The 27,729-nt window shown below is 37.9% G+C and overlaps 1 protein-coding gene across 12 annotated transcripts in view; it reads left to right on the top strand.

The window, feature by feature from the left end:
• Positions 1-27,729, top strand: part of MAGI2 (membrane associated guanylate kinase, WW and PDZ domain containing 2) — a 794,831-nt gene that overhangs the window by 602,129 nt on the left and 164,973 nt on the right. For all 12 annotated transcript variants that reach the window (XR_006165279.1, XM_042792123.1, XM_042792119.1 and 9 more), the window contains 2 exons: positions 4,616-4,737; positions 6,198-6,380. Coding sequence is in view for 11 of the 12 variants with exons in the window: in XM_042792123.1 (XP_042648057.1) it covers positions 4,616-4,737; positions 6,198-6,380 (305 nt within the window). In the remaining variant the exon portion in view is untranslated. The remainder of the gene's footprint in view (positions 1-4,615; positions 4,738-6,197; positions 6,381-27,729) is intronic.

The following is a 27,729-nucleotide window of genomic DNA, read 5'->3' as shown; positions in this document are numbered from 1 at the left end:
TTGTACTTGGCTCAGTGAAATATTTGTATCCCATGGGAAGTTTGTTAGGATGAGCAATGAGGCAGACAGGCTCAGGTTCACCTTACAAGGGCCAGCCCAGCCCAGCTCCATTATTCTGAGACCAGAGGAAAAGCTAAAAAAGAAACAAAGAAAAACCTCAGAGTTCTTTCTGGTAAAGCTAATAAAGACTAATCACAACATATTTGCAAATTCTGTTAAAAAATAAGATCTCCAGTATAACTTCCTCTCTTGGTCATTCATAAATGTAGGTGTGAGACATTATTAAAGTTTTCATTTGCCTTGTTATGCAGGTCCATACTTCATTTGTAAGGTGTAGACTTTTGACATAAATGTTTGCTATACGTGGGTTAACTTTCATGCAATTTTCTCTTAATTTATAAACTAAGAACTAGGAGCATTTAGCTGTTCAGGGCTATGGAGATAATATGGTTATTAGAGTGCATTAGGTCTTTTAGCATTCTAATTGCCAAAAGATTATTTTCCCCTTTAAGGATAATTAACTACAACACAGAGCTCAATTTCCAGACATGGTCTCCTTAATAGAACAACTAAATTAGCCATACAGGTATTTGTTCTAGAAAGATATACTTCCTTGACTTACTTACAATTTCTGACAACACTCTGTCACTACTCAAACAGTCTTTTTGTCATTATAAAGTATTTGTAACTAAAAAATGTGAATGTAAATAGTAGTTAGGCAGTAACCAGTTATGCATCAGGATGTCCATCTTTTAGGCATCTTAATCCTCACAATTACTTTGGTGGGTTATAAGCAACAATTTCAAAAGTTAAGATTCACAAACTACCAAAAAATCTATACAGTAAAGTAGCTAAGAAAAGGAGGTAGGATAAACTCCTTCTGCTCATGCACATGTTTAGACATGCTACCATTTTGCCAGGGCTCAGTATCTTGGCCATCAACTGAAAACCACATGCTGGGCATTACTGCCCATAGATCTCCTAAGAATGTGTTTCACTTGTCCTAAGCACATCGAACATGACACTCCATCACAAAAACAACTTAGCCTGGACACATTCACTGGTGGTGATAGTACCTGCTCATAACACAAGAGGTAGTATTACAGCTTCATAGATAAATGAAGCTCAAAACCAAATCCTACCTCTGAGGGGCTGTCCCCAGTTAGCATATGGCAAGCTAACAGAGGAGAGCAGCACCAACTACCACTTCTCTTCAGAGAGAAATTCAGGGTTCCTAGGACTGGAAGGCAAACAAAAGGCATCATGATTCTTCTGTACAGCCACAATGGCACAAGGAGAAGTCAGTTGGATTCTCATCTTTGGATTAGGCCCTTATATTTAATATGCACTGTATAAAATGAAGACAGAAAAATGAAGATAAAAATGCTCACTGAATTAGATGCTATGAGAAATGAGCAATACATTTTTGGATCACATCCAAAACCTATTTTAACCACAAAAGCACTTATTTGTAACCATCTCTAAAACTCACATTTGGCTTGTCTTATTAAGGCCTAGGTTAGTAATATCTATTTTGTATGCAGTTGAAGTAGCTAGATGAAAGGCTAGAATGTCTTTTCAAGGGAACTACTTAGCTTAATAACTTTCTTCTCAGGTAAACTCATCAGTAGCAATTTTTCTGATTTAACCATGAAGCTCTAGAGCACTTAAAATTGCATGAAAGGGAGGTGTTTCATGTCTCATCAGCCTAGGAGCATAAATCCAGTGGTACTGACTGATAAAAAGACTGATTATTAGTATAATTTTCTTTTCTTTGACTCCCCCACAATATTTAATGCAGTTGTTTGAAATTTTTTGAATTCTCACATTGTGCTTTCGAGACTGCACATTACCATAAACAGTCAAAATTTGGGAATAAATTTGAGCTAAGAATTATTAACATTGCACTAACAACTTGAGGTGGTTCAGGTACCTCTGCTCGTCTTTCTGTCTGATCTGCTAGGACCAAAAGGTCATTTTCAAGATAGCCACTACTGAACACACTTCTGTGTAAATGGACTAAACCACAACTTAAAATCCACCTCAAAACTCTAGAGAAGCAGTAGATAACAGATTCTATATGATGTCAGTACCATAGGAACTGATGTTCCTTGAGCCATAGACACATCCTATATTAGCTAAAATCCCATCACAGAACTACATACAAGTTGTAACTTAGGTTTGCAAGAGGCCTCCTTCAGCACTGAGATATGCCCTGCAATAACAGCATGACACTAAGCATAGTTAAAGTTCCTAAATGCAGATCTGTAGTGTGATCTTGGATATCCATTACATCTGCATAATATGGCACAAAAGCTATGGGAAACTCATGTTTTTGTGGAAGGGCAGCTGAAGACCAGGTCAGGATGCTTTAAAGCCTCTAAAATAAGGCTCGATCCATATGTTGAAGCAATTAACTCAACCCACTGTGTAGCAACCCCATTTTTAATCTTATGAAATGCTAATATAAAACAAGCTAGATATTTTACCCTGTATCTGCTACTGGAAGCTGTTTCATAATTTCACACTTCTCTTTGTAAGAAGCCTACAAGATTTCAAGTCTGAAATCCTGACATCTTTAATGCATTCTAGTAGTGTAGCATACATCCAAATGTACTCATAGAATGCAATTATATATCAGAATTAATTCTACATCTATAAAAAGCTAAAACTCCTTTGGGTCTTCTATCGTGGAACACTCTCTTTTTCACTGGTCTTCCTGTAAAACTTTTTCTATGGATTCATTTTATTTGGTCATGGGTGATCAGAACTTTATGTAGTATTTCATGTGATGTTTCATCACTGCATTGTGTAATGGCAAAACTAGTGTTTCCATTAGTGTATTGAAATACATCACATGAAGGATGTTAGCATGAAAATTACCTTTTCCATGCTTATGTTGGTAGTTCATAATTACCCCATTTAATACATGTAAGCCTTGTCTTTCTCCATCTTAACTGGTAAAGTTTGTCTCCCTTCTATCATAAGTTTCTAGATTTGCAATAGACTAAGGTGCTGAAGACCGTGACAACTACAGCTTGGTCTAACTAGAAAGCAAAAGTCTAGGAAAGAAAAGTCTACAATCTTAAACAGCCTGTCTGAAGAAGGAAAGAAACAAGAGGGACTTTTTCTACAGCATACATTAAAATTTACAAGAAAACTATTAATCAAGATTTTAGAGTATGAGAGTAAGTTAGCAACTACTTGAATGAGTCCAGGATTTATCACATTTACTTCCTATCATTAAATCAAATATTCTTTTACATGACTGGAAATCTTTTCATTGAATTAGCTCTGGCCACTAAATCCTGATTTTTCAGGTGTATTGTACTCCCATAGGACTTGCTGCCTTTCCTTCACCTCAATTTTTAATGGCAATTTCACTTACTTTCTTTGAAACAGTGATAGGAACTGAATCCCAAGGGACCTGAAAAGTGCTTAATATGGCATAAAAGGTCATTTCAATATAAATTGAAGGTATTCGACCCTTTTTAGGAACTCAGAGTTTGAAAAGTTCCCAGGTCACCTCACCAAGTGCTTAAAGCCTATGATTTGGTTTGGATTTTCAGAACAGCTCAATACATAGTGGCTCAGCGAGGACAAATAAGGAGTGATGTTTGAAAACCTGCCCTTCTGTACATATGTATTTATTTCCCCAGAAAAAATGTTTACAGCACAAGCCCCTTTCCTCAATTGTGATCCTATCATGATCCTATCTTGATCCTATCTTGCAGAGCCTACTAAATTGTTTTGCCTTCTTCACAAAACATGCAAAACATATCACGAGACAGGATTGTAGGATTACTCATTGATTGATAAAATGTATCCTTTAAATTAAAGAGTTAAAATCAAGGATATGGTGAGATATCATGAGTAGTTAAAATAGTACTTCTAAACACAATACGGAAAATTGTTACTGGTATAATGACAGAGATGTACTTACTGACATATTGTAAAATATCAAGAAAAAATGTGTACATTATTTTTTTCTTATATTTCATATATTTCCCTATGTAGTTCTAATCTACCATCTGAATTAGTTTCTACAACATCTGATTTTTCTGTACAACTGAGCAGATATATACCATAGAATAAAAAAGAAATAATATTCAGTTTATTTCCTGTTAGATTTATTTCTAAACTGCCGTCATAAAAGCACTCTGTGTCCTAGGCTTTACCTTTTCCGTAAGTGATTAGGTAATTTCACTTATAGCTAATCAATAATAATGCACAAACTGGTTCAGATCCTTTGAATCATGCACAGAACAATGCTTGTGCTAAAGATGTGAAAAACTGTTGTTGTAGCATGCTTCAGCAGTACTGCTAATTAATATGCAGTCCCATAGATCAAAAGCATTTGTCTGTAGCAGAGTTCAGCATACTGAAATGATAGGACACTTCTTAGTGCTGTTCATTATGCAGTGCTCTAGATTGTGCATTTCTCATCCCCAGCAAGATTGTGTGGAGTATAAGGGACATGCTCAGTCCCATTGGGGATTCATAACGTTTTCACTCTCTAACCACATACACCTAAGTCACATATAGCATCCTACTGTGAAAATGATCATTTTCCCCAACTGAACCCAGTTTTTAATCAAAACCAAATTTTTTCCAGCCACATAAATAGAAGAACACAATTTGAAAACCCTGTCCTAGAAGCAAAAAGGAAGCTACAGCAGCATAACATGCCCAACGCAGAACTTGGAACAAAGCCTATGCAGGCCCAAGGTTTCCGAGGTACAGTACCGTGTCAGCTATCTTAGTTAAGATGAAAGATCCTGCTCTCCTGTTTATGTGACAATGATTTTGTCATAGTCTGATTAAAAGAGTAGTGTTGCCAATTCTCAATATGTTATCACCTATCTCCTAGAATTTTTCTCCCCTAAATGTCCAAGCTCCCAGAGTTGCAGGATTCATGAGTCACCTAGAATGCTCTAACCTTGAGAGGCACAGAGAAAAGACAGAAGAGTTGACCCTAGTGTTTCCTAAAGGCTGAGAAACAGAAAGTACAATAAGAGACCCAAAGTAATTTTCTAAATAAAATCATAAATTCTATTCTTGGGAATGTATGACTCTCTCTTGAGCACCCAAGGTTGGCAACACTGAAATAATTAATTGTACTTTCTCTAAATTACTGTTAATTGATGTTTGGTATGTTTCTAAGCTAGCTCATCTAGCAAGCATCAATTAAGTTAAAAGCCTCAAGCACTGTGTTATAGGAGTTTACAAGTATACAGCCTCTTGGTAATGTAAAAATGAATGTGCTCAAAATAAGCTGTATGAGCAGCAAACAGCATCGGTAGAGTTGCATAAACTTTAACTTAAGGTTTTAGCCAGAGAATGAGGCTTGTTTCCCTTTGTAACAGTAGAAAGCTCCTCATCAACCTTACCTAGACCCAAATTCACCCACCTGCGCCCCGCTCCCAAGAGGTCCCGCAGCGTGAATGACCTGTCCCAGTGCCGGCGCAACCCTGCCGGGACGCGCAGGCTGCACGGTATGTCCTCGGCTGCCACCCAGCCCAGACCCACCAAAGCGGCCATAGCAAGAGCACTTGAAGTCACAACCTCTGCACCTTCCTCCCACCCTTCCTCACCAAACGCAGCATGGGAGAGAGGCACGGGGAGCCCCCGCCACCCACACTGCACACTGAGGCATGCGGAGAGGGGACGCAAAGGTTGCACAGCATTTATGTGTGTCACTCGTTGGATGCCAAAACCCCACATGTTTGGAGAGAAAAGCTCACCTAATATTTAGCACTGCTTGTTAACAAATAGAATAAGATATTCAGGGGATATTTTCCTTATTGTGCTTGGGAGGGAAATTATGGAGAATGTATTATTTTGTAAACAAAGCGGAATTTATAGTTCAGGAAAGAGGTTTTAAAATTACCTCACAGATCATTTTTATTGTTGTAATTATTTTAGCTGCACAATATCCACTTCTAAATGTATTTCTAGTATGAAAGAATATTTATAACTCCCCACTTATGGCTGATCTGCCATAGATAAGAAATACATTTTAAACTTTGTATTAATACAAGAACTCACAAATATTTTTTCCTGGAATGCCTGCACTCTTTATTCCTTGGTTTTCATATACTGTCACCTGCTGTTAGCCAATATTGTCACCCACTGTCTCCATTGTATTGTGACTAGATCAGAACTTTTGTCTTTTTTCTTTGTGTTGACTGATATAGAAAAACCACTCTTCACCCGTGATGCATCACAGCTGAAGGGGACTTTCCTCAGCACAACTCTTAAGAAAAGCAACATGGGTTTTGGATTTACCATCATTGGTGGGGATGAGCCAGATGAGTTTCTCCAGGTGAAGAGTGTAATTCCTGATGGGCCTGCAGCACAAGATGGGAAAATGGAAACAGGTAATTGAGATGGTACTTCTCTTCTTTTATATGAAAATTAGAATAAGACCTAGTTTTCTGAGTCTCACTCTCTCCATGAGTGCATACATTTTTCCTTGTGGCTTTCTGTGTTAATGTGTAAAACAGCTGCTCTGTGAGAAAAGATAAGCTTCTCAGATAAAACTTTCTTAAAGTTTTTCTTTCTAATAATGCCAAGTAGCTCATTTTTCACATTTCACAGTATCTTAAGGGAGACAGGATCTCTTCATTCTCCTACATAAAAATGAGATATGATGTTCTACAATTTATAAGCAGTTCAGTCAAGGGGAGTCTGTGCACAATAAGAAGAAACAGGCAGAGAGAGCACAGACTACTAAGTGCAAATTCATTTATTTAGAAAGAACGGTTTTGCAAAATAATCAAAGTCGAGTCTGATCCAACGTTGTTCTCATTAGAACCAGCAAAACAAGTATTTTCATTGTGGCATATGGACATGTAGGCATCTGTGGACTACTAATAAAGAATCTGTGAAAACTAGCTAAATAAAAGAAACTTCATCTGAAGAGATTTAAAGCTGATCTTAAGTACTGCGGTCAATGGCTTCATGTCCAAGTGGAGAGCAGGGATGAGTAACATTCTTCAGGGGTTGGTATTGGGACAGGCACTGTTTAACGTCTTTGTCGGTGACATGGACAGTGGGACTGAGTGCACCCTCAGCAAGTTTGCCGACAACAGCAAGCTGTGTGATGTAGTCAACATGCTGGAGGGAAGGGATGCCATCCAGAGGGACCTGGACAGGCTTGAGAGGTGGGCCCATGCAAATTTCATGAAATTCAATAAGGCTGAGTGCAAAGTCCCGCACATGGGTTGAGGCAAAAAATACAGCACAAATACAGGCTGGGTGATGAGTGGATTGGGAACAGCTGTGCAGAGGACTTGGGGATATTAGTGAGTGGAAAACTGACTGTAAGCCAGCAATTTGCGCTCACAGCCCAGAAAGCCAACCATGTCCTGGGCTGCATCAAGAGAAGTGTGGCCAGCAGGTTGAGGGAGGTGGTTCTCCCCCTCTACTCCAATCTGATGGACCCTACCTGGAGCAGTGTCCAGCTCTGGTGACCCAAACATAAGAAGGACATGGACCTGCTTGAGCAAGTCCAGATGAGGTCCACAAAGATGATCAGGAGGCTGGAGCACTTGCCTTATGAGGACAGGCTGAGAGAGTTGGGGTTGTTCAGCCTGGAGAAGAGAAGGCTCCAGGGAGACCTTATAGTGGCCTTCCAGTAGTTAAAGGGGCCTACAGGAAAGATGGGGAGGGGCTCTTTATCAGGGATTGTAGGGATAGGATGAGGAGTAATGGTTTGAAACTGAAAGAGGATAGATTTAGAATATATATTAGGAAGAATTAGGTGAGACACTGGCACAAGTTGCCCGGAGAAGCTGTGGCTGCCCCCTCCCTGGAAGGGTTCCAGGCCAGGTTGGACGGGTCTTTGAACAACGGTGTCCCTACCCTTGGCAGGGGTTTGGAACTAGATGATCCTTAAGATCTCTTCCAATCCAAACCATTCTATGATTATGTTCTATGATTCTATGATCTGGACCACCACTGGAAATATTTTCATGCCCACAGATTGATAAAGATTGCAAACCACTCTCTTAAATGTTTGCAGGGTCAAATCAGGTGGATGGATGGATGAAACGTTTTTGGAGGACGATGCATTCAGTTTCCAAGCCAGCTATCATCTCCTGTATGAGAAGACAATCAGAGAATAGTAGAATAATTTCAGTTGGCAGGGACTGCCAGTCACTGACTGCTCAAGGCAGGGCTAACTTCATGGTTGGATCAGGTTGCTCAGGGCTTCATCCATGGGACTTTAGAAAAGTTTATAGGACAGAGATCCCACAGCCTCTGTGGGCTCTTGTCCCAATACTTAACCACTCTCATGGTGAAGATTTTCATTCTTTAGATCCAGTTGGGTTTTCCACTGGTCCAACTGGTTACCAGTGACTGTAGTCCTGTGTTCATGCAGCATACTGTCTCTCCCCAGCAGTCCTTGTTCCTCAGATAATAGTCAGGCTGCACATTGGTACTGGGACATGTGCGTTGTTTTTCCTTCCATTTCTCACCAAGCCTTTATAGAAGAAATGCTAGTTTGGGATTTATGTTGTCTCTGCAGAAAACCAAATTCATGGTGACCAGAGTCATTGTGAAGATAAAGAGAATTTTCTAGCCTGTAACAGATCACTGTGAATGGACCACAGCAGCAGAGCAGGATCCTTTTAGTGCATTACAGTGGAGGAGGCAGACACATAAACACACACAGGCATAACTAATGTGGGTGGCGCAGTCCCCAACTATTCTTCTGGAAATTTCCTTTCATCCTTCTTTTATTGTAGCAAAGGAATGACCTGGACTATTGTATGTAAAAAAAAATCTACAAGTTATTCTGTAGGACTCTTAGGACTCTCCAGGACTTCTCAAGTACGAAGTGTGAAGGTTGTGAAAAGCATTTTTATTTTTTTTTAATGCAATTTGCCTCAAGTCTTATATTACAGCTGGCATGATGTTTCTGATGCCAAATAGATAAACAGATAATTTATATAAAGAAGTAAAATGTAAGAAAGCAGTAGAATACAGATTGTCGACATTGGCTTTATAAAAAAATTAGTCTAACAGCTTTTTAATTCTCAATTCTTGTTGCCATTTTAACTTAATGCAATTAGGTTCCCAAAGGCAAAATTAAATTAGCTGATCAAGTGAACAAAGGATACAACAGACTTCCTGAAGTTCAGATTTTAGTAACAAGAACTTAATTTTTCCTAATATTTTCATATTACCTAATACACTGTATGAGAGATTTTACTTGTTTGTCATAGTTTAGCATTCTCAGATTCAGCACTCAAATATAGTTACTTGCTAATCTGTCTGAAGTGTGGGCTGGTTATTAGTGAACTTGTTCGTATGGAGTTCTTTTCTCTGGAAAAGTGTATCCTTGCAACTCACTTAAATTTTGATGTTGAAGTTGAATAAGGGTGTCATAATGCCATTGATGGTGATTATTGCAGTCATGGATTGTGATGAGAAAAATAGGAAAAATGTGCTTTAAGATGCATAGAAATAACATTGGGTTTTTTTCCTGAGATAATTAATTCAACTATATTAAGAATGCAAGACAGAAATGTACATTCAAATATATAATCACTGTATAATTATGTGAGCTCAATATGTACAAAATTACATCTCAGAATAAATTCTGGCCTCAAATGTCTTCCTTTTTGAGAAGAGTGACAGAGTTCTGATGTAAAGTAATTGGAGAATCTCAGGCTAATGATTGTGGCGTCTAACATGGTTTCTATGAAAATTTGAAGTGATTTCTAAATATGATAATGGTAAATTGAGAAAAGATATTTAAGGTCAGAATATTTATAAAAGCACTGTTCAGCAAAGTACTTGTGTTTCCTGATATCCAATCCTTTTCACACTTCCTGAAGTAACATTTCTCTCCCTATTCAGCAATTTTATAATCTAATCAACTGGAGATACAAAAGCATCCCAGGTTCCATCAATAGTGTTTTGTTCATAAAGATGTTGAAATCTTATGTTTTAAAACTATTTGAAATTATATATTTACCTTTTGTTTGTTATGTATGCCTCATTGGAGGATGAATAGAGCTTTTAAAATAGATTTTATTTATTCTTTTGACGCAAACTGTGTGTTGTTGTGCAATTTATGCGCACTCCAGCTATGATAAGAGTCATAAAAGGCTTTGATAAATGATCAGAATATCATATTGTGGCAGCAGGGAATCACAGTAGAAATCTTGAGGACAGTGGCACTATGATCTGTGAAGCAACTTCTGTGTAAGGGATAACCACAGGTGCTGGTGCTCCCAGCTGTAATACAACTCTGGAGCCTTTCCCCTGCAAGGCTGATACTTCTTTTGGCCAGGTGGTAAACAAGATCCTAGTGTTTCAGATCTGCATCAGATATGGTGAAAAAGGAAGAAAAGGCACCATCTCCATCTTACCTGATCTTGGGCACAGCCTGAAGGCATCAGTGTCGTACTTTATCCTAATTGTTAAAGAAACAAGTTCATAGAAAACTACTAATATTGTAACTTTGCTTTTTTTCCACCCAAAATCTAATTTAGGGGTGAGATACAAATGCTTCAAAGAGAAAGGTGAATCTATGTAAGATGTTACTGTCGCCCTTTAGCATGATAACAACACAGCAATTTCACCTGCAGGTTTCAAAATGAAACAATTTTGGATTTCATCCCATGGGAGCAGCTGCCTGACAGCGACTTGACATTGCTGTGATTCTATGAAACAGTTAAAGCAGTGAGGCAAACTGAGTGTACTGAGATGCAACAAGAGAGATCTGAGGTCCTGGTAATCTAACACCACCATTTAGTGCCCAGTGCTGGGCACTAAGAGGTAGCTATAATTGTCCCAGACCCACAACAAACCTCACAAGCAGACTCAGAAGAACCACATCTCCGTGAATGAGTCAAAACCAGTCAAAATTACATTCCTGATCCCATTTGCCAGATGTTTCAGAATTCCTAAGGGTTATCATGCCCTTGTGTAAATCTAGCATCTGTGAGATAATAGCTGTTAATAATACTGCAAATGCTTTTCTATGACATTTTTTAGCATTTGGACCTCAATTTGGAGCTGCTGGATATGAACATTACACTCCACAGCATCTCTGTCTACCTCAGGACAGCCTAGGAGCCAATACCACATTCTTTCCTGGGATGTTATATTGCTTTGTCTTGTCTGAAGCCTCATGCCACTGATAGAAAACTGTCAGCATTTAAGAGGGCCCTGTATCCCATTAAAATGCTGAGTGAACATCAGTGGTAAAAGGCTGCATCTACATGAAAAGATTTTTGTACTGTGAGTGATTTTGAATGACTGCTGTTCTAAGACAGACAAAGATTTAGGCCTGCGGCTGAGTCAGATAAAAGCTCAAGTTGTAAAGGCAAAAACTTTCCTACAATTCTCAAGGTTGTTCAGTGGACTAGATAAACTGAAACACTCCCACATAATGAAGCTCAGGAAAGATTCTCACTGCACATTTCATCAAGTTCCAGTTCCTTTGGTGAAATTTTCCAGGAAACAGCTCAAAGACATAGTGCACAAGTGGTTGAGTCTGTTGATGACCCTTCTGACTGATGAATAGCTATGGTCATTGCAGGTTGAACTTCCCAGAAATTTATATATATCTGTGATATATTGTCATAGCTCAACAGTGTGAATCAAGAAATGAGAAACACGATCTTTCATTTCATCAGCCAAGCAGACACTTGGCCAGCTTCAGGATACTAAATCATATGTAAACAGTGCAGACTTGGGCTTTTTTAGATGCTATTCTCTCAAGAATGGTAGCTTCACTATATTAGTTAATCTATCTAGAGATAAAAATCCATAAATGTAAGATAAGGTTCAGCTAACAGATATAGTTGTCTACAAGGCAGTTGTCTACACCTACCATGTGAGTAAACATCTACCAATTCTAGATGACTGTATTAGGATGAAGCTTAAAGACTAGAGATCTAGATTCTAGAGATCAGTCCCACATCTACCACTCAGAATTTCTACTTCACCTAAGACATCTCCAAAGAGAATAAGCCAACTGTTAGAAATACTGGAAGGAGTGACCCATGGACTTGCTGCTATCTGTGGGTCTACCATCAAGACCCATAACAATCTTCTATACATTAGTAATCTTTTGAGAAGCTGAAGTTACTCTAAATGTAAGCAAATTGGAGAGACTGCACACTTGTTCATCTACAAAGTCATAAATGTTGCTATTCACTTGAATCAAGAGCAAAACTAAAGCCATTATCAACTGATTGACCCTACAGTGTCACTAAGTTTAGGGAATAATTATCTAGTCATCATTTATACATATTTTTGCACAATAAAGCTAATATCTCACAACCTCTGTAAAATGTAAGGTGATCAAGACAGAAGGAATTGGGGACATCTGCAAAAGGATGCATTATTACAAGTTCAAACAGATCCTTAGTTCTGTTCCCTCTTTGTCCATTGTCAGTGCAGAAGAACAAACAATTATTTCACCTAATGGCAGATCAGATGAGATGCAAGCTGTCCAGTTTCAGCAACTCCATAAAAGGTGAACTATATATGCTCAAGGAATGTCTTCAACCCAAAGAATCAAATATGTTAAAACTAAAAATATATATATGTTTTGTCAGTCATCTGGGAATGTGAATACTGTCAGAATATCACTGAAGGACTCAGTATATCTTGACCACACACCACTGTACCTGTCTTATTTTTCAAACAGGTCAAGTCTCTCGCATGCACTATCAGTCAAGATCCATCTCACAGTATTCTCTTTTACAATATTCCCCCCCCACTGGCAGTCAACTGTTTACCACAGTTGTAATCTCAAGAGGTTCACTGACCAGGAGCCCAGTGAAGAACCAGTCACTCACATCTGTAGGACTTCATTTCCACAATACCAGAAGCTGGCTGGAATTTAGTTAGCTCACTAGCCTGACACTACCTCATCCAGTGGCATCAGGAAGACTGGCCTCCAAAATTAAGGCATGGCATTAGGAACATGAGACATTTTGCTACCCATTGAACTGCTGAGGAAGGAGTATCTTTTCATTATCCTTATGCATCTCCAGGCTAAACCACTCTTTTAATATATATCAAGGCCTTATCAGGTGTCAGTCTTGCAGCTGCAAGCTTATGCCACGTGGCAGGTCTGTCAGAGTGGAGAAGCATAAATAACAACAGACTGTGTCATCAACCTCCCTTAACACCCTTGCTTTCTTCAGAAGCTAGAATGTTTCATCTGAATGAACAGGGGCCTTTTGTCTCCCTATTTCAGTCTAGCTAAGACTGAAGATATCTCTCTCTCTTCAGATGTTGTTGTTAATCTCATGGAGTTAAGAGAAGGAAAATTAACTTTTTGGAAAGTAACTAACAGCAATAACAAAATATATTTCAGGCATCATGGAGAGTGATAATTTCTCCCACCCATGTTAGGACAGCTGGTGTGGATTTCTGTTATGTTTACTGCTTGTGTTCCTACATCCTCCAGCACAGGCAGCTGAGGAAACAGTGCAAAACACATCAGAAATAGTATATTTGCATCTTGTACAACCAAAATCGTTGCATTCTCTGTTCAGCCACAACACCTACAGTTCCTTTCACCAGTGGTACTGGTTACATTTTCCTTTTTTGTGAGCCAAACCAGGGGTAAATACTTGGTAAAACCTCAACTGCTTTTCTAAATCCAGTCTTTTTTCATTTCACAATTTAATTTGACTTTTCAAGGAGAGGAGATTGATCAGGCATTGTGACTGGAACTGCAATGTGAACACTGTGGTCTTTGCACACTGCATGAGGGTGGAGTTAATAGATGCCCAGATAGTTCATAGATGAGACGAATAGAAATTTAGGGGCTACACTTCACTATTTTTCCTTTGTGCAGTATGTAGCATCCTACTTCATTCAAACCACTTTATATTTCTCACCATAAAAGCTTGCATATGTCATATAACTAATGCCAAAACTGTTCAAGAGGTGTATGGATAAAATTAACTCTGACTTTTGCGAATTTTCCCAAGGTAGACTGATGCAGTGTTGCTAGTCCTCACAATTTTATCCTAAATCTCTGTGTAACCATAATTCTTTAAAGCACAACTCTTGATTAGTTTTTTTTAAAAAAGGTGACTAAACATGAATCTTAGCTTAAATTTTACAACATAAAAGTTTATATTCCCCAAGTTGCAGAGGGAAGTTCTAAAGTATGACCACATTGTATTTAAGAGGTTTCAAACAGAAAGCAAAGTAAAAATGCCACTTTTACTATTTATTTGATATGTGTATTGAGACTGTGACTTTACTTGGAGAAGGTGTCCTGTTTCGGGCTGGCCTAGAGTTCCCGTTGGTCTGGCAGCGGGAGGAGCTGCAGCACCCTGAGACCCCAGGGGCTCCCCAGGTCCCAGTGCCCTCACCTGTGTGCGGGGGAGGGGGGAGCACAGCTGGAGGGCTGGGCCCCGATTGGCCAATAGTCCATGTCACGTGACATTGTGCTCACTATATAAAGGCAGGAGTGGGCCAGGAGGGGCTCTCACTTCTGGGAGTGTGGCTGTGGGGCCTTTGTGTTGGGGATCGTCAGCCAGGAGCAGGTGGGTGTTGGTCGGTGGGTGGTGAGCAGCTGTATGGTACATTACCTGTTGATACCGCTGTCAGTGTATTATTCTGTCAATGTTATTAACCTGTTTTTATCTCAACCCGTGAGTCTCCCTTTGCCCCTCCGATTCCCTCCCCATTCCCAAGTGGGGGGAGGCTGGGTGAGTGACTGTCTGGCGTTTAGCTGCTGAGCACAGGCTCAAACAATGACAGAAGGGAAACTTGTGGTTTTGAATGCTTGATGGTGACAGTAGAAATAATACGTGCATTTTAGAAATATTAATGGCAATGAAGAACTTGGTAGCAGAAAGATATTATTTTTCAGTCCCTCTTCCATATTTTAAAGTAGGCAATTTGTTGAACTCTCCTTGTAAATAGATAGAACAGACGATAGCACTTAGGTTGCTAGAAATTTTTAGTACTTGTGCTATTTTTTCTAACATTAATTTTTCATTATATTCTTTGTGCTTCTATTGCTTTCATATAAAATGAACTTGCTACCATGGTCACAGTAATAGCTGTAAATTTCTTCTTATGTTAACTAAAGGCCTGGGAAAAGTATCTACTTCTGTCAGAAAGTTAATGAATTCTAATCTCTATAAGGTTCATATTTTAGTGTTTTCTTCATATTTTTATTCCTTTGATACTCACTAGATTGTTAGGTACTCACTGAATGATAACCAGGACAGAGATGAGGCTGGAATAAAAAAAATGTAACCATATTTTGTATATTACACACTGTTACTGTCTAAATCTGAGGTCTTTGTGTGCATCTTGTTAGATTTCTTTGGTTGTCTGGTGTGATACTCAATAGCCTTGTGTTCTTCACAAAGTGTAGAAAATCCATATGTCACTATCTGTTCTGCCTGACAAGGAGTTAGAGCTTGAGCCCATGTTGCCTATCTATCAAACTACTGAGCAATTATTAAACACTGAATACAAATATTTCCTATTAAAACAGTTCCGCTTTGCATAAATATTCTTTGAGGTATGAAGAGAGCTACTGATTCTTTTTAGCCCTGTCATTTGGCTATTTCCTTGAAGTCTTAAATTAAAATTATTTATACAAAGTGGAAGAGCAATTACAGCAGAGCATCTAACTTGGATTTCAAAATGCTTCTGAAAATGGACAGTATGTTCTTTAAGTCACAGGTATTATTAGAAAAAAAAAATCTTAGGAACTTCCTGTCTTCACCTCACATGTTGTCTTACTTTGAGGTGATTCTGGTTTTGCATTATTAGTACAAATGGGACTTAGTGGTCTCTGACTGTGTATCTTGGGTTTTAGCCCCAAAGTTTGCCATAGTTTAGAAATTTTGTGAATCTGTCTCAGGCTTTAGGCTTAGTACCTTAATTTGAGGTGGCTCAAAGCATCACATTAAGGAGCATAGATCCCCAAGTACGGTGTCAATAGGGAGAAAAGGTTGCCTCCAACAGACAGCTGAGACTACCAACAGCTGCGGTGCAATTCAGTTGCATAAACATAGGTGTCCAGTGCCATTAAAAATTCCAGAGGTCCCACTTAACCTCCTCTTGTCCTCCCAGGCAGCAGTCTCTTCTAAGTCCTGTGTCGTACCTGCAAGTTCCATAGGAACATCTCAAATGTCCAAGTCAATTGTAAGTTTTAAATTACATTAGTCACCTGCTTAAACAACAACATTCCTCCCTCAGGGCCTTAAGAGTGTTAATAGATGCCTTTGTTTTTCCTTATCTATTGCAGCAAGTAGTGATTGTTTCATTATAATAATAATGACCCTTTTCTGACAATTTTAAGGATGTTTCTCCTGCCCTAATTCAAAGTTCACACTTCTGGTTTTATGAACACTTAAAAGAAATAGCAAAACCCCTTTTAAACATAATATATTAATTTTCTCTCATTTAACCATTCAAACAACAACATTATAATCAGTCTGATGGTTGAGTTCAACTATATACTGAAATTATAAATTCACCTTCATCTCCTGCACTTATAATATCTTGGTTCAGATATCATTGGTGCCCATAAAGTATATACCAATATTAGGATTGAGTAATATATGTAATGTGGTTTCGTTCCTATAGTGACTCTTCTTCAAAAGATAAATTCTTTTTCAAGTCCAGATAATACACAGAAATGCACCAGGAATCTGAAAAGAAAAGCGATCTTACATTTTGCTTTGATAAAATCCATATTTATACACAGGAGACAACTCATAGTAGGCACAGTTTATGGCACTTATTTAATTTTGAAAGAAATTCACATTTGTTGAGACTATATTTTGATGTATGTTTATCAGTCCTAAGAATGATAATATGTGCTTGCTACTTGAAAAAATAAAGTATTGGACATGTAAATAGGTGGAGTTCTGCGTTATGTAAGTGTGCTGCATATTCTTCTGTAGGAGATGTATATAAACAGATCTGCTTATATGTAGTAAATTAATTCTTATGGCTAAGCCATTAGAGTAACTCTTCCAACACTGACTTCAGAAAATGGAACATGTTTGATTAGAGATGGCTGAGATCTGAACCTGTCCAGACATGCTAGATTCTATATGTACAGCACTTACTGTCTTTTTATCCAAATGTTTCACCTTTGACCAGGTTTTGACTGCAGTTTTTATTTAACCCAGAAACCAAAGGTGAAGCAGTGTGATGGGAAGAGAGGGCATAATGAAGATACAATCTATGATAATATAAACAATCCTGTCTCTTATGGACAGATGCAACACGAACCATATACATAAGACATACACACTCTGTTTAACCCAAGCCACCAGTCTAGGTCTCTGTAACAAGAGTAAATGGTGCTGAAAAGTACCATATCTTTAGCAGAGAATTATATTATAGAGAGATCAAGAAACATAGTGAAGTAAAATTTAAAAAAGTAAAGGCTAAAAAGCAGAGAGAGTACTTGGAACATGAACTGTTCAGGTATGTGCAGCCTCTCCTTCCTATTAATTTGTGGTCTGACTCCATGGAAAACATAGACACAAAGGCCAAAAGCATAGACTAGGATGCTAAAACTATGTCATACGTATTGCAGTATGCAAAATAAAAAGGCAGAAGAAATGTTAAATGATTTTTTTTTTCTGTCTAATATCACATACTAATACACTTTCATCCCATTTTACTGTTCATATTGTCATACACAAAACAAGTGTGTATGACATATCTCAGAAGCCCATAAATTCATTTTTCAGCCTGAAATCCATCATACAAAATCTGCAGATTCTGCTATTTGGATATTTAACAAAGGCCAGGAGATGATAAATATATTGTCATAATCCTTACATTTATTTGGACAATTTTTATAAGTTTTGCAAGTTGCCAGTTGAAGCAGTGTGCAACGAAGTCAGTGGCTGCCAAAAATGCTGCAGTTGCAGAAATAACTTTTCTCCTATCAAATGTAATTAACATCTATCTCACATGATTTGGCTCTTTGTATGAACAGACAAAAATATACATTGAAAATAATGATAATCATCTCCTCGTGTAGTATTTCATTCAATAAATAATGACATCTTATTTTTTAACAGGAAGAATAATCTGGGAGGGGGAAAGAGCTTCCTTCTATATAAAGAGGCGACAGGGAAAATGAGAACTTCATATTGCACTAACAAAATTAATAATCTATAGCTGCACTTTTCAATATTATCAGCCATGCCACCTTTGATTTTCTTTTCATTTCACAGTTTTGACATATAGGCCTTTATTATACCATTCAGCTATCAAAACAAAAAGTAAACATTTAGCTGAGTTTCAGATTTTTTTTTCATTTCATATTAAAAATAAAATAGATTAAGAATCACCTCTGCATCCACCTTTGTGCAACCAGATACAATCTGTATCTCTATTAAAATCTGAGAGTTCAGAAATTCTGCTCTTAATTTGCCTTTAACTATTCTTTAAGAAAAAATTTTAAAGCAAAAATTTAAAGCAAATTTTAAATCCTTTGAAAATTTAAGAATGAATTAAGTAATGAATTCAAAGATACAATTTCTGCTGTCTATTTAGAATGGGAAATATCTTTCTTGACAGTTAGTAAATATTTTACTTGAACAAATTACTTAACACCCCTGTACCTGAATTTCCCCATCCAAAAGGAGAAACAGTCATTCCAGAATGTAAAAATGCAGTAATTACTGCAGTTAGTAACTCCTATCATAACTACTACAAATGTTTGTGAAGAGAAGCCTAATGGAGTTCAGATTAAGATGTTTAGGTTATATACATCCAATATTTAGGCTGTATATGTCCAATTGTGCAGTATACATTAAAACAGAAATCTGTGCTCAATTGCATGTAGACTAATTTTTTGCCAGTGCTCTGAGTTTTTCATTTGATGCATGGCATAAAGTAAAAATATCCAGAGTTGCATTAGCGATGAAGAAATGTTTCCAGGAATATCAATCATATTCCAGGAGCTTTGTGAACCTTCAACTAATGGGAGTTAGAGACATCTCAGGCAATTTTGTTATGAGTTTACTTCAGCAACAGACACTTTAACTGTCACTGAAATCAGGATATTAGCACAGATGCAACACTCATCTGACCTTGTTCACATAGCCTTTGTAAGAAGAGCAAAGTTTATTCCAGCACTTATGCAACTGCCTCTTTGTAATTGATGATTCTGACATTTTGAAAAATGTCTTGTTTGTTTAAAAACCTGTAATGAACATTTCTCAACAACATAAGCAGCACTTTTCAAACCAGTAGGCGGACATGAAGTTAATCCCAATGAAAAGTGAGAAGCCCCTGGAAAATTTCATCCAACCTTTCCTGTCTCTGCGCCACAAGTCTTCTCCCCACCAGCGGTCACATAAGTGCGATATTGATTCGGCATCGGTGACTGGAGGTGGGGCATGAGATGCGATGCTGCCAACGGGTGCTCGGTGCGTGCAGCAGCAGGAGCTCCTGCTCCTCTCCTCGGTCAGGAGATGCTGCAGGGGAGCGGTGCTGTGGAGGAGGAGCCAGGTTCCCCTAAAACACCACTCCTCCCTCACGCCTCGATAAGCGAGAACTGTACAGGAGCTAGGCAAATTCTTGGTGATTGGAGCTCAGGAGCTTTGCCAGGTCCCGGCTGTCCGTCTCAGGGAGGTGACTAGGTGGGGAGGGGAGAAGAGGGTCCCATCTCCAGAGGCTGGGTGCAGGACTGGGTGAAAACTGACTGGTCTAGGATTTGCTGGAGCTGAATATATAACAATATATTTTTCTTCTGCAGAGAGGTAGGGAGAAAAGGCAGTAATTATGTGCTCAGAGATGGCTGGAGTGTGGGTGTTTATATGCATGTGTGTGGGTGTAGAAGGAGGTGGGAGAGGGGAGGGCAAGGTACTAAAGAAGAGAAGAGAAGGAGCTCTGCAAAAAAGGTCTGAGACCAGTGATGTGAATGTAGATCTTTTGAACACTGGAACTTTCACTCTTTTTGATGTATTTCTTTCTTCTTCAGCTGCTAATGGAAGTGAATTAAAATCCTTTGTATTCAACTAATTTCTTCTGCATTAAAATATGCATCATTATACACAGTATTTACTGAGACTTTCTTTGACATACTGAGTATCACCTGTGGTACTGCTGAGGAAAAATCAGATATTATTGGATACCTCTTCTTTTCTTGATAGGTGGTTTCCTTGAGAATATATTCATAGCCTAATAGTGAGTCATGGGTTATGCTGCTGCTGTTATTCATGATTTTTTCTATTCTACCTGTATGTACACAAAATAACAAGTATCAATAAGCAAAGACTATCAGCAGCTGGTGATTATTAGCCTGAAATCACACCTTTGAATCCTGCAACCCATCAGTTCTGCAGAAGCTGGCAGAGCTGATCTGGAGGTGCCTGTAACATGGTGAAGGACTGAAAAAGCACAGGAAAAATTGATGATTTCATGCTGGGGCAAATCAGAGAAAGCGGCCAGAAGGAAGGGTTGGGAAACTGGAAAAAGAGGAAATTGAGGTAGTAATGGGAACTTGACAGTGCTTCCGTGTCTTATAAGGGAGAGGTGCAAGTTATAGTTTAATATAAATATCACTGCAATTGTATGGGAATGAAAGGATGTACTAGATGTGCAGGGCAGTATTAATCATGACACCATCACTACCAGGATTATTTCCTGATACTGGCTACAACCTCATCCAGGGCTCTCAGTACCCATCTTGTTCAATTGAGCCCTGCTGACTTTCTTCCACTGAAACCTCTAGAAAGTCCACACACCACAAGGCAGCATGGTGGGCTCAGGCAGGTTGTCCTCAGGCAACTGGAGAAGAAGGCATCCAGCCACAGCAGGCACTGCCTCCCATCAGACCTCCTCAATTGCATCAGAAATCACCCATGTATTTAACCTTGATTAATTAATAGGTGGGCTTGGGGGTAGATTCCTCTGTAAAATTCCCCATGAAATCCATGCAATGCTGCAGTGCTACACATGGCACCAAAATATGTACCACATTTCTGTGTTCATACTTTTTATATCATTTTAGAAGGTTGCTTTATTTTAGAGGGGTTTTGTTCTGACAAAGACAAGAGTAGTCAAAAACACTATCATTTTACCTGTGGTTGTTTCCCAGGCAGGTTAGAATGGCAGCATCATTACTGAGAGTTCAAAGAAACTTTTTTTTTTTTTCCAGTAGATTATTTTCAGCAATCTGTTTAGTCTGTCTTATTCCAATTATTTTCTGTATATCAGACAGAGTATATTTTTTAGGCCAAACTAGATTACATCAAAAGAAAATGCAATTGCCTATTATGTAAGAGATTCAAGTATTTCTAATGCAGTTCCTACTTACATAAAAAATAGTTCTGAATTGTTTGGGGAAATAGGGATAATAAGAATTGCAACTACTCATGTAAAAAATGCTACTCTGTCCAAGGTGCCAAGCTGATGGATTTTTATTTTAAACTGTACAGTGTTGTAAATATTATATTTTGATAGTCTGTTCAGTTCTGAATGCAGGATTGTGATATTTTAAACATTTAATTTGCTACAAGAATAATGAATTCTGCTTTGCTAGAGCATAATATATGCAATTTCAAGTCAACTGGAAGCAATATTTTTCCAGAAATGTTGGGAATTGTTTTTTAAGATGTTCAAGTTGAAAATAATATGAGCTTAAGAAAATTCAGTGAAGAAACAAAATCATGTGTCTAATTTTTAGAGTTTTTTTAACTTAACTATTCCAGCAAAATTCCCATAAACGGTCAATTTCTTCTAGCTAACCCCAATCTTAAAAAAACCTCTCAGAAAACACATTCTTTGTATAACCTCTTTTTACCACCTATATCTTAACTTTTTATTTACCAAAGCTCCTAATGATGAGAATTTTCTTAAAGTTTATAAAGCAACATGCATGCTTGGTGTATATATATAGGCACAGATATAGTGGTGCAGCATTACTGGTGCTCCAGCAGTGACACCCATATCAGCACTCCCCCAAGGCCACACAGCACCCCATGTCTTTTTACCGCAATGTGCCATACAACCTTTTTGAAAGGCCAGAGTTTCACCTGAGTCATCCAATTCTATATCACACTTCCAAATATATAATACTTTTTCTAATCACAATCTGTAGACATAATCCGTTAGAAAACAGTGCATAATACATATAGTGCAGGTATCTGGGTGTATCTAAAAGTGTTAAATAGATGGCAATGTAACATTAGTTATAATACTAATAGCAGATGTTGAATGTGTATGATGAAGTGCTTTTATATATGTATGTCTGTGGGTAGGTGTGCTGAAGGTGTATCTCTCTGTAAAAATATAGATATATCTGCATCCATTTCAGAAAAAACATGCGGTTGTTTCTAGGAGCTAGAGAAGGTAGATGAACTATAGTATTATTTCATCATATCAAATATTCTTGCAGGTATATCACTGAGGGGCTCCATGCCACGGAGCAGTCACTTTTACAGTGATCAGCCTGGTCCCAGGAATATGGATTTTGACTTTCCCACATAGAAATATATCCACATGTAGATGTTAGCCTAATTTTGCAGGTGTGTGTTAGAATTAGGAGCTAATTTTCTTCCACTGTGAATTCTGTGTTGAACATGCTTTATCTTGGGTTGACAGAAAAAGCCAGGATGTCCGATTTGGGTCTTCTACCAGTTAAGTGCAGGAGTGGCACTGGCCATAGAAATCAACCTCTTCCCCTCACATAACTGGAATGCAGCTGAGGGGATGAGCCTAACCAAATAGAGGAAAAAGGAGGCACTGGAACAAAGACTAGACAAGGATAAAATATAAAGTGTAATCTCAAATAAAGACTGTATCAAAATCTGTTTACACAATGCAGACATATCAAATGCACGTAATAATCTTTAATCTATCATTTTACAAATTTGAAAGTTTTCTTTCTGGGTATATAATAGGCATCATAAAAGAGACTTGAAACAATCCATCTCTAAATCAAGGCTGAAAGGGAAAGTTAGTGTGTTTAGTCAATGCCCAGTAGCCTTCCTGTGGCTATGAAAGCAGCCCTAGCCACTTAACAGAGTGATGCATAATACCTTGTACAGTATAATTGCATCTGCTTCAACAGACTTCATCAAGATTTTTACTCTTTCTTGCAGTGACAGCAAGCTTTTCTCCCAAATCTTAGAAAAGGCTGTTTTTGTGACCTCCATTTGCATCTTGCAATATAAGTTTTTAGGGATAGTCTACATATCGAACCTACTCCCTCAGAGTATATTTAAATTCCTCATGCACTGTACCCTTACTATTATATTTCTATCAGTGATGGAATCAGATGTTCTTTTAAACGCTGATTTAGCCAGAAAAGAGATAAATAACATTAAGCTTGCATCATTTTTATTCTTTTTTCTTTCACCTCTTTACATTTCAGTCAATTTGATGCAACAGTATTAATTTGCCATTAGATGAAGGCACACCTCATATTTTTGTGTTTGAATTAGGCAGCACATCTGTTTTTTAATTTGGGAGAGTGAGGGATTTGAGGAAATTGCAGAATGCTCTCGTACAAATTTCTGTTTTAATGGCAACAGCTTTTAATCTCTTTCCTGTCTTGGTATCTGAGCACATCTGGGCCTTACTTAGGTATTCAAAATCCTTGCTATGCCTCTAGAGCACCCTTCTTAAATGGATTCTATTTGTGCAAGTGAAAAGGAAGAATGTATTATCAGTCATCTTAAACAGCCTTGCTTTCGCGCATTCCCTTTAACTACACGAATATAACCACACAGACAAGTATTCGTTCTACTTCTTTTCATAGTTGGGAAGGCAGAGAATCCTTCAGTAGAAGAAATGTAGAGAGTGAGTAAGAACCAAGTTGGAAAAATATTTAATTATAATCCAAAGTAGAACCTGACTAGACTCCAGCAGAGGAGAAGCACATCTGTTATATGCAAACAGTTCTTCCCTGTGTATGCAGACTTGCAATCTGACCTAAACCTCATCTTTGGCATTACTCATTTTAATGATGGTATCATTTTTTGAATGCCAGGACAGAGTCATTAAAAGGTTTGGGGAACACGCTCTTTGTATGATTAGCTACTGACAGGCAAGGACTGTGCAAATACAGAAATGCCTTTCAGCTTCCTTAGCCAGCATGTAGCTCAGTAGGCACTGTTACCAGAAGGATTTATCCTACATTTTCTCCACACCATTATGTTTCTCCCTTCATTGCTGCTAGTATTTGCTTTTTTCTCTATTTCCATGTCTCTTAAATGACATTATCAGTTCCACTATTCCCAGCCCTCTTGTGCTAGGCTGACTGAGGGATCTCTGGTGCTATGGAGTTCTTTCTGATAGCAACAACCTAAAGCTGGATATAGAGGCAGATCGTTTCAGCTCTATCAGAATAAAGGCTGTCCTGTGCCTTCAAGCCCACATGGACACAGCTGGAAGAAAATGTGCCACCTATGGTTACCAGCAACACTGCACTAGAGAAACATCTATGTTTGCTATTATATAAATTCAGGATTGCCTCAGAATCCAAAATACACTCTCCAGTATTTAGACTAGGTGGACCACTGATTTTCCTTCTAAATCACTTTTCATTTTGAAGCTAGCTGAAGCTGCATGAATAAGTGTGAAAATTGCATACCTCTGTTTTCCAAAAGTACCTTTTAGATGAGTTCTACTAGCAGTACTTTATGGTAATCATCATTTAATCTGCAGGTGACTGCAATAACTCCTGAATGATAGTGAAGTCTGAGAAAGAAAATGGATATGGTCACTGCAAATATCAAAGTTATTGTCCTCTCTTGTTATGGTCTTTATCATATATCAAATAAGTACACTGAGAAGCATTCACATTAGTTATCCTTAGCATATTAAATAATTCGTAGTAATAATGTTAGTAATGGTACTGTAGTGACATTAACAGCATGGTATCAGACTTTTTCATTGAATAAACCTACTCCACTGTCCCCAGTTAATCACAATACTCCTTGCCATGAGAATGCTAGCAGTGCTGTTATGATAGTTCTCTCGTGGGATAATAATATACATATTTTTTGAGTGATAATGGAAAGACTGCATGGTTTCACTCTCAGTGGAAATAAAATGATAGAACTTTTCAGAACTTGTTTCTTCACAGTGTTTATTTTCACTTATTTTTTAACCATTAAACATTTAACTTATTTTTTTAACTGTAGATCCAATCGTGACAATGTTTCAGTAGTTGTTTACAGTATTCCGGGTTCACTAGGCATTAAATATGTTAATTGTTTGGTTTATCTTTATGTATGTAAAATTTATCAAGGCTAAACAAATTTGGGATTCCTTGCTGAGAAAAGCTAAAGGACTTCCAGTTTGAAAATGCTGTGATTTGTTCTTCTAAATATTAACTGGGAATATAATATACAACTTTTCATAATATGAAATTAGAAAAAGAAATATATTTTATAATTATAAAACTTAATATATTGTTTTCAGTTATTGTAAAAGCTTACTGTATTTTGAAAATTGCTTTACCAGCCTGTGAACAGGTACACATTCTCCCTGCTGTATCCATTGTAGAATCCATGAAATTAAAACACACAAGGTCAAACACTGAATTCATTTGCACAGCCATGCTTAACTTCGCTGGTAGGACAATACTGTTTATGGTATTGTCTGTCTTGTTGGTGTCAGAAGCCCCAGATTTGGTTTGAGTGATTCATAAAGACAATTCTGGGTTTATTCATAAACTTGTATCTTCCTGATTATAGTAAATGTGGAAAGAATTGAAATAGACAAGGAGCCCTGGTTTCATTTTTATACCCAAGGTTGTTTGGTTTTTTTTAAGTTTAATCTTAGGTGAGTTTCTTCTGATTGTAATCCCCATTGGAACTGATGACTCGGTCATATCGTTGTGTTTCTAAAAGTCATTTGTATATATATTTGACACCTTACCGTGTTTTTTGTCTGGAAATTGCTTTATACCAGGGCATGTATGTGAGCACTGTGTGAATGCAAGGCTGAAAAATTAATAATTTCATACCTGAGCTGCCATAAGAAGCAAAAAGAACAAAAGCAGTTTCAATACAAATTGCCATCCATTTTTAAAACATTAATTTTTGGAGCAGGATTTACCAATAGTCTCTAGGCTTTTGTGCCAGCCTGAAGCAGGACAAGGCTCTTAGACATGCAGCCAGTTAGGATATTTTTTAAAGACATGGAAGAACAAAACACCCAGCACACATCAGTTTCCTTTCTGCTTTCTCTAGCCCTCTGCTGCTGGCATTCACATCCCAAATTCCTCCTGCTCCTTCTGTCCCTGTATCCCACAGCACACACACTCATCCATTGCTCATCCTTAGTCGTCTTCTGTCTCTGTTGTGTTACATCCCTGCACACATCATACTTTTATCCTTCTTCATGCACTTCTCATGCAGCAGATAGTTCTTAGAAGGAAGGTTGTGAAATGGCTGTGTCATTTCCCACAATTTTCACAGGCCTACCAAAATAAGGGTAAGTTGTGCATAAAATATGCTTGAGAGAAATTTTCCATGAGTTACCTTCTGCCACTATGGGTACTATCTCCAATCAGATGGGGGACTACAACTTGCTCTCAATTTTTGATGGACATAGAAGCAATATACTCTTGGAAGAGATGGTGCCAGCTATTTTGTCAGGAGCAGGATAGAAATATTCTATGGAAGCAAATGACAATAAGTGGTAACCTTTTCAGGAAAAATTAGATACAGTGATCATTTGGGGAAGGGCTTTTTAACTACAGGCCACCCGTGGGATGATTCACAGTGAAAACATTAGGAGATGGCAGGCATGCTGTGAACCTGCTTTTTCAGTCTGAACAAATAATCTGATATGGGATCACAGTCATTTGTAATAACCCATTTTCATTTACTTTTATTCATTAGCTAATTAGCAAATTCATAAATTCAAACATCCAGAAAATTGATTCTCCTCTAAAGAGGAAGATATGGTGTGTTCTCATATACAATAGAGGATTACTGCTCCTTTATATATAAAATCTGAGATTTTACTATTGAGCAGTAATAGATGTATCTACAGAGCAGCTTAGTTTGTTGCAAGTGTTAGGATCCAAGCATTAAGCTGAAGTCCTACATTACACTGGAAAATGACAGAGTATTTACCCTGCAGTGGTGGTGTTCACATATTTACTGCAGTGGAAATGAAGTCACAACAAAATTGTGACTCCCCAGTGCTGTAAACTGTAGAATATTGTAAATTCTTATCTCTCTCTCAGAAAGCTTATAAACCAAACCAGAAAATAGAGAAGGTGAATAAGACATACAAGGAGTCATAATAGCTAGTGGGAGATTGGATAATCCTCATAAAAGTAGAGTGTGATCCTTAGCCATGCAGCTGTAAGGCTGAAAAGTAACTTTTTCCTAACCATTATACGGCTGGAGTTTCCTGTGTGTTATAAAGCAGTCCTAAAGAAGGGGCTTGATGGGACTTTTGTTAATGATTTTACCTCCTTCATTTCACCAAGAAATTATGCAAGCTGAATTTTGTAGTTTAGACTCAGTGAAGTAGTCAGGAATGGGCTGGAAAATAAAGCACAAATTATACAGTGGTGAAGGTGTTAATTTGTTTTGTAAAGAATAAAAATATATTGTCCTTGAAAATGAGTGCTTGGCAGTGAAAGAGGCTCTAGAGATATTAAGATAACATTTGCTTGGAAGGAAGGTCAGTTTGATACTACATTACCCTCTATTAACCTGGAAAAATACAGTAAAACCTGAGAGAACCTAAAGGAACTCCACTCTTTCTCTT

Source organism: Tyto alba, unplaced genomic scaffold, assembly GCF_018691265.1.
Source record: "Tyto alba isolate M040663 unplaced genomic scaffold, T.alba_DEE_v4.0 Super-Scaffold_2, whole genome shotgun sequence".
NCBI classification, from domain to species: Eukaryota; Metazoa; Chordata; class Aves; order Strigiformes; family Tytonidae; genus Tyto; species Tyto alba.
This window is presented reverse-complemented; position numbering and strand designations above follow the sequence as displayed.